At 40.2% G+C, this 12,502-nt stretch overlaps 1 protein-coding gene across 2 annotated transcripts in view; it reads right to left on the bottom strand.

Annotated features, from left to right (window-relative positions):
* The window catches only part of KIF3A (kinesin family member 3A), a 53,758-nt gene extending 41,256 nt beyond the window's left edge, over nucleotides 1-12,502 (bottom strand). The window contains exons 1-2 of one of the 2 annotated variants that reach the window (XM_066344451.1): nucleotides 12,327-12,502; nucleotides 9,174-9,447 (exon numbers count right to left, since the gene is read on the bottom strand). In XM_066344451.1, coding sequence (XP_066200548.1) covers nucleotides 9,174-9,447; nucleotides 12,327-12,332 — 280 coding nt within the window. In that variant the 5' untranslated portion in view covers nucleotides 12,333-12,502. The remainder of the gene's footprint in view (nucleotides 1-9,173; nucleotides 9,448-12,326) is intronic. The other variant, XM_066344450.1, reaches the window with a different exon arrangement.

Below are 12,502 nucleotides of genomic sequence, written 5' to 3'. Positions count from 1 at the left end.
CAAATAGTCTAATATATACCTCAATGTAATCCCCCAAAAAGTGGAGAGTAGAGCCCTGGCCGGTTGGCTCAGCGGTAGAGCGTCGGCCTAGCGTGCGGAGGACCCGGGTTCGATTCCCGGCCAGGGCACACAGGAGAAGCGCCCATTTGCTTCTCCACCCCTCCGCCGCGCTTTCCTCTCTGTCTCTCTCTTCCCCTCCCGCAGCCGAGGCTCCATTGGAGCAAAGATGGCCCGGGCGCTGGGGATGGCTCTGTGGCCTCTGCCCCAGGCGCTAGAGTGGCTCTGGTCGCGATATGGCGACGCCCAGGATGGGCAGAGCATCGCCCCCTGGTGGGCAGAGCGTCGCCCCCTGGTGGGCGTGCCGGGTGGATCCCGGTCGGGCGCATGCGGGAGTCTGTCTGACTGTCTCTCCCTGTTTCCAGCTTCAGAAAAATGAAAAAAAAAAAAAAAAAAAAAAAAAGAAATAAAAAAAAAGTGGAGAGTAGAGACAGAAAAAATATTTGAATAATGCCTGAAAGTTCTCCAAGTTTTATAAAAAACTACAAACCCACAGATCCAAGAATATTAATGAACCATAATCACAGAAACATGAAGAAAAACACACCAAGGCACATGATAACCAAATTGCTCAAAACCAGTAATAAAGAAGAAAATGTTAAAAGCAACCAGAGAAAGAAATGTTATATATAGAAGAACCAAGAAGAGAATGAAAGATTCCTGATCAGAAAAAATACAAATGAGACTACAGCAATATCTTTAAAGTATCAAATGAAACTATGTATCTAGAATCACATGTCCAGTGAAAATACTTAAAAAAAAAAAAGACAATATGAATATTTTTTCTAGACTACAAAAGCTAGAAGAATTCATCAGCAGCTGACCTGCACTCTAAGGAGTATTAAAGGAAGTTTTGTAATGCACAAGAAAAATGATACGAGATGGAAAAATGAATCTACAGAAAAGAATAGAGTGCCAGAAATGGTAATATGTGGGTAAATAAGTATTTTTTCTTATTATTTAAATCTCTTTAAAAGACAACTGATGGTTTAAACAAAAAAACAACAACAATGTGGTTTGCAGTTTATAACACGTAGAGAAGTAAAATATATGATAACAGCACAAAGCTTGGGAGGAGAGAAAAGGAATATGGTGTAAAATTTTTATATTATGCATGAAGTTGTATACCAATTGAAGGTAAACTGTAATATATTTAAGATTTAAACTATAAACCTTAAAACAACCACTAAAATAAAACAAAAAGATGTATTGCTATAAGCCAACAGGGAAGATAAAAGAGAATAAAAATACTTAGTAATCCAAAAAAAGGCATAAAAAAGAGGAAAGGAAAAGGGACAAAAAATAGCAAAATTATAGCTTTACACCTAACTACCATCTAATCACATTAAATGTATCAATTTTTGTGTGTGTGTGTGGCAGAGAGAGGGACAGATAGGGACAGACAGACAGGAAGGAAGGGAGAGAGATGAGAAACATCAATTCTTCATTGCGGTTCCTTAGTTGTTCATATGTGCCTTGACGGGGGGTTGGGGTACAGCAGACCGAGTGACCCCTCAAGCTGGTAAGCCTTGCTCAAACCCCATGAGCCTGCGCTCCAGCTGGCGACCTCGGGGTCTCGAACCTGGGTCCTCCATATCCCAGTCCAACGCTCTGTCTACTGTGCCACCGCCTGGTCAGGCTAAATGTATCTATTAAAGAAGTAAACCTGTAGTTAACCTTCCCCCCAACCCCTCCAAAAAAAAAAGACAAACCTCCAGTTGGCTTCACTGATGAATTCTTAGGGAAGATATAATACTAATTCTAGACAAATTTTTCCATATAATTAAAAAGGAGGAAATATTTTCCAACTCATTCAAGAACAAGTACTATCCTGATAACAAAACCATATAACGACATTACAAGAACGCTATATACTTACGTCCCTCATGAACATAGATACAAAAAATTTAAACAAAATTTTATCAAATCTAACAACATACAAAAGGATGAACAACATGACCAAGTGGCATGTCTGGTTTCACATTTAAAAATAAATCAATGCTGACCACATTAACTTTTTTTTTTTTTTTTTTTTTTTTACAGAGAGACAGAGAGAGAGTGATAGACAGGGACAGACAGACAGGAACGGAGAGAGATGAGAAGCATCAATCATTAGTTTTTCATTGCGCATTGCAACACCTTAGTTGTTCATTGATTGCTCTCTCATACGTGCCTTGACCGCAGGCCTTCAGCAGACCGAGTAACCCCTTGCTGGAGCCAGCGACCTTGGGTTCAAGCTGGTGGGCTTTTCCTCAAACCAGATGAGCCCGCGCTCAAGCTGGCGACCTCGGAGTCTCGAACCCTCTGCATCCCAGTCTGACGCTCTATCCACTGCGCCACCGCCTGATCAGGCCACTTAAACATTTTTTTAAAATCATTTCAAGAGGTACAGAAAAAAATTGTATTTGACAAAATATACATTCCTGAAAAAAAATCTCTACAAACTAGGAACAAAGGGAAACATCCTCAATCTGATAAAGAATGTCTATGAAAAATCTAGCAATAACATCACACTTACTGGTAAAACAGTGAATGTTTTCTCCCTAAGATCAGGAGCAAGACAAAAATGTCCACTCTCACCACTTCTCTGCAACACTGTATTGGAGGTTTTAGCCAGTGCAATTCAGGTAATAGAAAGAAATTATGTAACTACAGTGCCATTCAGGTAGCAAAAGAATAGGAAAGAAAGAAATTAGTTGAATTATCTTTATTTGCATACAACATACTCTTGTCTATAGAAAATCCAAGGGAATTTACCTAAAACAAAATAATAATAAAAGCCTACTAGAAATAATAAGCAAGTTTAGCAAGGCTGCAGGATACAACATTTTTATTTTACTTAAAAATCACTGCAAAATATACTGAGATACCACTTCACACCCATTAGGATGGTTATAGTCAGAAAGACAGTAAGTTTTGGCAAATGTGGGGAAAAGTCTGGCACTTAACCTTCTGACGTAGCAATTCCCTCCCAGGTATATACCTAAGAGAACTGAAAACATTGCTCACACAAAAACTTGTTCAAGAATGTTCCTAGTAACATTATTCATAATAGACAAAAAATGGAATTAATTGTTCATCAAGTGATGAATAAACAAATTATACTATATCCATACAATGAATATTATTTTGCCATAAAAAAGAATGGAGTACTGATACATGCTATAAAGATGAACACTGAAAACATCATGTTAAGTAGCCAGACACAAAAGATGACACAGTATATGATTCTATTTATATAAAATGCCCAAGGAGGCAAACTCATATACACTTAAAGTAAATAAGTTGCCACAGTAGGAGGAAACAGATTGGGTGTAACTACTAATATGGGTATAAAGTTTCTTTTGCGGGGTGATGGAAATGTTCTGGAAAAGATAAGGGTGATAGTCACACAACACTATAAATGTACAAAAACCCGACTAGTACACTGTAAAGTGGTTAAATCAATGAATTTTATGTTATTTAAATTGTGTCACCTGACCTGTGGTGGCGCAGTGGATAAAGCGTCGACCTGGAAATGCTGAGGTCGCCAGTTCAAAACCCTGGGCATGCCTGGTCAAGGCACATATGGGAGTTGATGCTTCCAGCTCCTCCCCCCTGTCTCTCTCTCCTCTCTCTCTCTGTCTCTCTCTCTCTCTCTCCTCTCTAAAATGAATAAATAAAAATTAAAAAAAATTTTTTAGAAGTGTTTAAAAAAAATTGTGTCACCTGACCAGGTGGTGGCGCAGTGGATAGAGCATCGGACTGAGATGCGGGGGACCCAGGTTTGAGACCCTGAGGTTGCCAGCTTGAACGCTCATCTGGTTTGAGCAAAGCTCACCAGTTTGGACCCAAGGTCGCTGGCTCGAGCAAGGGGTTGGTTACTAGGTCTGCTGAAGGCCCACTGTCAAGGCACATATGAGAAAGCAATCAATGAACAACTAAGGTGTCACAACAAAAAACTAATGATTGATGCTTCTCATCTCTCTCCGTTCCTGTCTGTCTATCCCTCTCTCTGACTCTTGCTCTCTGTAAAAAAATAATAAAAAAATAAAAACAAAAAAATAATAATAGTGTCACAATAAAAAAACTACTAAAATAGTTTTTCATTTCTGTATGTTCATATTACACAATTCCAAAACTGAAATTATAAAAACAATTCTATTCACAAAATCAGAAAAAATATTTAAAAATAAATTTATGAAAAGATGTACAAGATCTATAAACTAAACACTATTAAAATTCTAATGACAAAAATTAAGACACAATAGATGGAGGGATATATCATATTCCTGGATTGGAAGACTGAATATTGCCAGAAAAACAATTCAACAAAAGCCCAGGGTTTTTTTTGGTGGAAATTGACACGTGATCTTAAAATTTATATGAAAATTCAATAAAACTACAGTAATCAAAACAGGATAGACATGGAATAGACAATCCAGAAATAAGCCTACACGTGTGATCCATTAAATTTTTTTTTATTGTGTTACATGGTTTCAAATGTCTCACTCAATATAACACCCTCAACCCCCTACACTGTGTCCCCCATGCGGCATGCAAAGTCTCCATTCCCATTTCACCACCTTTGTCCTCCTAGCTCCTACTTCCATCTCCCCTTTCCTCTGGTAGTTACTATCCTGTTGTCTGTATCTATATGTTATGTATATATGATTTTGTCTAATCCCTTCACTTTCTTTGACCTTGTCCCCTCTTCCCCCTTCCCTCTTAACAGCTGCCCTTCTGTTCCCTGTGACCTGTTTCTATTTTGTTCCTCAGTTCACTATGTTCATTAGATTCCACTTATAAGTGAGAGTATGATATTTGTCTTTCTCTGCTTGACTTTTTTCACTTAGCATAATAAATGGTCTATTAATTTTTTAACAAAGGCACCAAGTTAATTCCAAAGAATAGTCTTCTCAACGAATGATGCTGAAATAACCGGATATCCATAGGCAAGAAGGAAAAAAAAAAAGAACTTAGACCCTTACCTCATACCACATATAAAAATGAACTCAAGCCTGACCAGGCAATGGCGCAGTGGATAGAGCGTCGGACTGGGATGCAGAAGACCCAGGTTCGAGACCCTGAGGTCGCCAGCTTGAGCGCAGGATCATCTGGTTTGAGCAAAAGCCCACCAGCTTGAACCCAAGGTCGCTGGCTCCAGCAAGGGGTTACTCGGTCTGCTGAAGGCCGCGGTCAAGGCACATATGAGAAAGCAATCAATGAACAACTAAGGTGTTGCAACGCGTAATGAAAAACTAATGATTGATGCTTCTCATCTCTCTCCGTTCCTGTCTGTCTGTCCCTGTCTATCCCTCTCTCTGACTCTGTCTCTGTAAAAAATAAATAAATTATAAATAAATTTTTTAAAAAATGAACTCAAAATGGATCACAGACTTAAATGTAAGACCTAAAATGTTTACAACATTTAGATTAAAACATAGAAGAATCTCACAGGGAAAGAAGGGCCAAAGTCCTTTCTCTGGCCTACAACACCTATATGAGCTGCTCTGCTAGTTACCTCTCTGACGTAGCCGAATGGTTTTAGATCTGTTCACCTGATGCCAACTCCTCTGGCCCCCTCTCATTCCTAGAACAGAGCAGGAACATTCCTGCATACGGAGCATTGTGCTTGTGGTTTGTTCCTCTGCTTAGAATGTGCTACTCTCAACTACCCACATGGACAGATAGATCCCTGTTTCTTCAGTGCTCTCTTTGCTCTGATGGCACTTTCTGAGAGAATGCCCTTGGACACCAATCTACAATTTTGAACTCTTCCAAAAACTTCCTATCTTCCCCTTTTCACTTATTAGTTATCATACAACAAAATTTACTTTTTATTTTATTATCTACCCTATTAGAATCTAAGCTTCTTGATGACTGGGCTTGACTGCTCTGTCCCCAAGTACCATGAACAGTAAACAATATTTTTTGAATGAATGGAAGTTGTCAAATATTCACTGTGAGGTTTACATATTCAATAGAACGTCTAGTCAAGCTAAAATTGTTTTATGTAGCCTATAACTCACTTAATATTGAAGAGTTTTGTTATTTTTTTCCCATGCCACATCTTCAACTATAAAGAAAAACTGTAATTCTTTTTTTTTTTTTTTTTTTTTTACAGAGACAGAGAGAGAGTTAGAGAGAGGGATAGACAGACAGGAACAGAGAGAGATGAGAAGCGTCAATCATCAGTTTTTCGCTGCAACACCTTAGTTGTTCATTGATTGCTTTCCCATATGTGCCTTGACCGTGAGGCTACAGCAGACTGAGTAACCCCTTGCTCAAGCCAGCAGCCTTGGGTCTAAGCTGGTGAGTTTTGCTCAAATCAGATGAGCCCGCGCTCAAACTGGCAACCTCGGGGTCTCGAACCTGGGTCCTCTGCATCCCAGTTCGACACTCTATCCACTGTGCCCCCGCCTGGTCAGGCGACAAACTGTAATTCTTTAGCAGGCCACAAAAGGAGTCTCTTAGAAATAACTTTCTCAACACATTCCTATCATTGCCTGTCAAAAGTGATCAAATTTTGAATATAATCAACAAGTCTGTAATAACTATGTATGGTAGCTGGTGGGTACTAGAAATACCAGGGAAACACTTTGTAAAGTATATGTCTAACCACTGTGTTACACACCTGAAACTAATACAAAATAACACTGAATGTAAACGGTAATTGAAAAATAAAACTTAAATTTAAAAAAAAGGAGAAAATCTTTGTGGTCTTGGTTTAGGCAAAAATTTCTTAGCTATGTCACCAAATGCATGATGATAAAAGAAAAAGACTGATAAACTGACTTAAGCAAAATTCAAAACTTTTTCTCTTTGAAAAACACCATGTAGAGAATAAAAAGACAAGACACAGACTGGGATTAAATATTTTCAAAATACCATATTTTTCACTCCAAAAGATGTACCTGACCATAAGACAAACCTCCGATTTTAAGGAGAAAAATAATAAAAAAAATATTCTGAACCAAGTGGTGTGTTAAAATATTTAATAAAATACCGTATTTTTCACTCCATATGATGCATGGGCATTTTCCCCTCCACTTTTGGGGGAAACAAGTGTGTCTTATGGAGCGAAAAATACGGTACTTGACTCCAGAGTATACAAAGAGCAGGACTCAATAAGACCAGCAACCACATTTAAAAGGGGGTAAAATATTTTAAGAGATATTTCACCAAAGAAGATATATAAATGACTAACATGTAATAATCATATGCAGATTTTTGACTGTGTGAGAGGTCAATGCCCCTGATCCCTGTGTTGTTCAAGGGTCAACAGTCCTCAACATTGTTAATCATTAAGGAAATACAAGTTAAAGCAATGATGTACCACTGCAGGTCCTCTATAATGGCTATAATTAAGAAGACTGATAATCTAAATCAGGGGTCGGGAAACTTTTTGGCTGAGAGAGCCATGAACGCCACATATTTTAAAATGTAATTCTGTGAGAGCCATACAACGACCCGTGACCTGTGTACCTTACGCATTATCCAATAAAAATTTGGTGTTGTCCTGGAGGACAGCTGTGATTGGCTCCAGCCACCCGCAACCATGAACATGAACGGTAGGAAATGAATGGATTGTAATACATGAGAATGTTTTATATTTTTAAATTATTTTTTTTATTAAAGATTTGTCTGGGAGCCAGATGCAGTCTGATGAGGCATCAAAAGAGCCTCATCTGGCTCGCGAGCCATAGGTTCCCAACCCTTGATCTAAATGTTGGCAAGAATGTGAAGAAAGTGGGAACCCTCAGACCATGCTGGTGGGGGGGGGGGGGAAGGTAGTACATTTACCACTGTGGAAAAGTTTGGCAGTTTCTTCAAAAAATAAACATACATTAACCATACGACCCAGCATTTCCACTCCTAGGTTTCTACCCAAGAAAAATCTTAAAACATATCTGTACAAAGACTTAAGAAAAATGTTCACAGCAGCATTATTTATGATAGTAAAAAAACTACAACAGCCTGACCAAGCAGTGGTGCAGTGGATAGTGTCAGACTGGGATGCTGAGGACTCAGGTTCGAGACCCCGAGGTCACCAGCTTGAGCGCGGGCTCATTGGGTTTGAGCAAAGCTCGCCAAGGTCGCTGGCTTGAGCAAGGGGTTACTCGGTCTGCTGAAGGTCCATGGTCAAGGCACATATGAGAAAGCAATCAATGAACAACTAAGGTGTCGCAATGAAAAACTGATGACTGATGCTTCTCATCTCTCTCCGTTCCTGTCTGTCTGTCCCTATCTATCCCTCTCTATGGCTCTGTCTCTGTTAAAAAAAAAAAAAAAAAGCTACAACAATCCAGATTTCTATCAAAGATCATAAAAGGTGGTATATTCATACAATGGAATACAACTCAGCAATGAAAAGGAACAAACTACTGATAGATGCTACAATGTAGATACCCTCAAAAACATTATGCTAAGTGAAAGAAAGCAGATAAGAAAGATGAGATAGTGTATGATTTGATCTACCTGAAATTTTGAGGAAAGTCAAAACCATAAACCACAAGCAAGTCAATGGTTGTGTGTGGGTGGGACTGCAAATGGACATAAAAGAATTTGGGGGACGTGATAAACTAAATTGTGGTGACAGTTTCACAACTGTATGTATTTACTAAAACTCATCAAACTATAATTACAATGTGTAAATTTATGGGGTACTAATAAGACCTCGATAAAGTATTAATTTTTTTTTAATGTGAACTGCCTGACCAGGTGGTGGCACAGTGAATAGAGCATCAGACTTTGATGCTGAAGACTCAGGTTCGAAACCCCAAGGTTGCTGGCTTGAGCGTGGGCTCACCAGCTTAAGCGCAGGGTCACCAGCTTGAGTGTGGTATCACACATGACCCCATGGTCTCTGGCTTGAGCCCAAAGGTCACTGACTTGAAACCCAAAGTCACTGACTTGAGTTCAAGGTCGCTGGCTTGAGCAAGGCATCACTGGCTCAGCTGGAGCCCTCCAGTCAAGGCACATATGAGAAAGCAATCAATAAACAACTCAGATGCCCCAATCAAGAATTGATGCTTCTCATCTCTCTCCTTTCCTGTCTGTCTGTCCCTGTCTATTCCTTTGTCTCTCTCTCTTTCTCTCACTAAAAAAATAAGTGAAATATATAAAGTACTCACCATTGTAGCCTTCAAGAACAGAATCAATAATAGGTCTTGCAGTTAAGTTATAAACATCAAGTTGTTTACTCTCTGGCCCAAAAACTGTATCAAAAGTAAATGTCTTTGGAGGTTCATTGGAAGAATCAGTCTTATGTACAGTGATAGTTCCCCTCATTTCATCAACACTGACAGCCTGCTTGTAGCACATGGATTTCTCTCTCTCATTGAGGGGTCGGCACCTAACAACCACCTTCACATTATCACAGCTTTCAGGCTTCTCTGATTTATTGATCTGGTGGAGAAAATATTTACAAATTACGAAAAGAACATTTACTTTTACCTTCAACAGATTAATCTTAAAACTTGAAAAGGCTACTTTGCCATCTCAATGCCTTGCACACATAAGCATTCCATAAACATTTGTCAAATGCAATTAAAGATCTTGGTGCTACATAGAAAAAGTTTATTAAAGATAAGAAAAAGTTTCTTTTACAATACAAATAGAGGGAGGGAAAATCTAATTTACATTGATAGTAAATGCCATTCAAGCAGAAATAAACCAGCATATTATTGTCATTCTGCACAAAAATTTGACTTCCTGAGTTTCCTATCTGTAGGAAAACATATGGAAATATAATTAACTTCAATAAAAAAAAAATAGTAGGTCCTGTGTTCTCCTGAGACTTTAATTTTTATAATGAATTAGTAAAATATTTTTTATCATATAATACATCCATATATAGTCTACCTTCTTTCTAGAAGACAATAAATGAAAGACAGAAAGGGAAGTCCAAAGGCAGCAGAGAAAAATATTTTAATATGACTTCTAAAGCATTAGAGAAATAACTATAAGCCACTGTCATTGACAAGGAACCAATTATAGCAATACAATACACTTCTCTCCATCTCTACTGTCTCCACCTGAGTTGAAGTCACCATTATTTCATCTTGGATTATAATAGACTCCTAACAGCACTCTGCATCTAATTACGTTCCCCTACAGCAGTGGTCCCCAACCTTTTTTGGGCCATGGACCAGTTTAATGTCAGAAAATATTTTCACGGACCAGCCTTTAGGGTGGGATGGATAAATTTATCACGTGACCAAGAGAAGCATCAAGAGTGAGTCTTAGATGGATGTAACAGAGGGAATCTGGTCATTTTTAAAAAATAAAACAACGTTCAGACTTAAATATAAATAAAACAGAAATAATGTAAGTTATTTATTCTTTCTCTGTGGACCGGTACCAGTCCACAGCCCGGGGGGTTGGGGACCACTGCCCTACAGTACATGGCAGTCAGCTTCATCACAAATTTAATCTTGTCACTCCCCTACTTAATACTCTTCAATGGTTTCCTGCAGACCTTAGGATAAAAATCCAACTCCTCAAGGTGGTCTATAAGATCTGCCTCTGGCCCATGTCTACTTCTGTCTTATCTCACAAGTTACCCGGCTTAGCCTTCTTAGCCACAGCCACAATGGCTTTCTTTTAGGCCTTTTCTTGTCATTATGCTCCTCACCACAGGCCTTTTCGTGTGCTGTTTCTTGCCTGGAACATTCCTCACTATCCTCTTCATTTATAATGCAGATCTCAGCTCAACAGCCACTTCACCTGGGCAGGCTTCCCTGAGTAGATTAAATCCTTATATAGGCATACTTTGGAGATAGTGTGGGTTCAGTTCCAGACCACAACAATAAATAGAGTAATGTAATAATTAAAGTAAGCATTGCAGTAGACGAAATCATACTCTTTTTGCTGGTGGAAGATCTTGCTTTCAATTTGTAAAAAACAAACATCTGTGAAACACAATAAAGCAAAAAGCAATAAAATGAGGTCCACCTGTATCGACCCTGAGTGCACCCTTCTCGCTCTTTCTGCATCTGGTTACAATTCCACTTTTGATTGCTCATTATTTAATTAATGTCTGTCATTCTCTCTATCTACAACAGTGGTTGCAAACAGGTAGCCAAGGGGCTAAATTCAACCACAAATGTCTTTTGTTGGCTAATATATTTAAAAATCTTTTAAATTAGTTGCCAAAATTTTTAAATTGAAAAATTTCACAATATAACAATTTCAGGTTTCTCTAAATATATTACCTGACATCTGTAAGCCAGCATTTCTACATGGCACTTTACAATTCACTATAATCATCATCTATCTATTGTATGCCTCTAACTGACCCAGTTCATGTTAAGTTTCTTATCTCTGTAAACACCTATAGCTTTCACCTCTGCCCAAGAAAGCAAGCTTCTCCCAAGTTCAAGAACCATGCTGCTTTTGCTCAATATTGTATCTCCAGTGTCTAACACATGGTTGGTGCCCAATATTTGTTGAATGAATTGATAAACAACTTTAAAGGAACAACAAGGAACAAATATTGTTTAACGTTAAATGTCAAGTACTGTCCTTCAGCTCTCCTGAGCAATATCTAATTTCATCCTGAAAACAATCCCATAAGGAAAATTTAAATTATGTGGGAACTAAGAGCCCAGAAAGATTAAATAACTGCCCAAGGCCTCATAACAAGCAAATAAACGGCCTGCTCAGGTGTTCCCCATGACCCTATATTGGAAGACTGACGCCCCCTTACTAAGTGCACGATAACAATCTGAGAAATCCAACAAGACAGACATACCACCACCCACTCCCCACCCTTTCACACACAAAGACTCTACGGGTTACATTCTTGCATTGTAAGCTAAGGCGCCTCGTGAGGAATGACAGCTTGAGTCAGGGGCCTGGCAAAGGGGTAGGCACCTCTCTTTCTTGCCTTCCAAAGCCTGGCTCCGCTGCGTGGGGATCCTACGGGGTGCGGAGCATTCAAACCCGACCCTCTGCGGCCGCTCCCAGACGCCCAACCCAGCGGGCAGGGCTGCGAGCGAGAGCGCATCCTCGGGCACAGCGCCTTTGTCAAGCAGCGCGGCCCTGCGGGATGCAGCAGCGACGCAAGCAACAGAGCTTGCCCCAGGTCCCTCGCAATGCCAGCGGCACCCCCATGCGCCCCACACCCACCCACCAGGCTCCCCAACCGCCAGGACCGCAGTGCCCGGTCCTGCCCCTTCCCACCCTGGCCGCCCGCCTGCTCCGCGCCTCCATGGCAACGCCGCGCCCCCCGGCCAGGCCGCTGAGAGGAGGAGAAACCACAGTGGTTGAGCCACTCTTCTTACCGGCATCGTGGCTCCCTCGCGTGCCCGGTGGACGTCCCTGCCCAGGGTGCAGTCCCACCACGCCGGGTTCGCGAGAGAGGTTGGCCAAAGACCACCAGAACACCGACGGCGTCGGCGCTCCGAGACTGCGGCTCTTCGGAGCAAGAGTGCGCTCTACGCAGGCGCACTACGAGCTC

Source organism: Saccopteryx leptura, chromosome 6 (genome assembly GCF_036850995.1).
Source record: "Saccopteryx leptura isolate mSacLep1 chromosome 6, mSacLep1_pri_phased_curated, whole genome shotgun sequence".
NCBI classification, from domain to species: Eukaryota; Metazoa; Chordata; class Mammalia; order Chiroptera; family Emballonuridae; genus Saccopteryx; species Saccopteryx leptura.
Note: the sequence above shows the minus strand (reverse complement) of the source record. Positions and strands in the feature narration are given on the sequence as shown.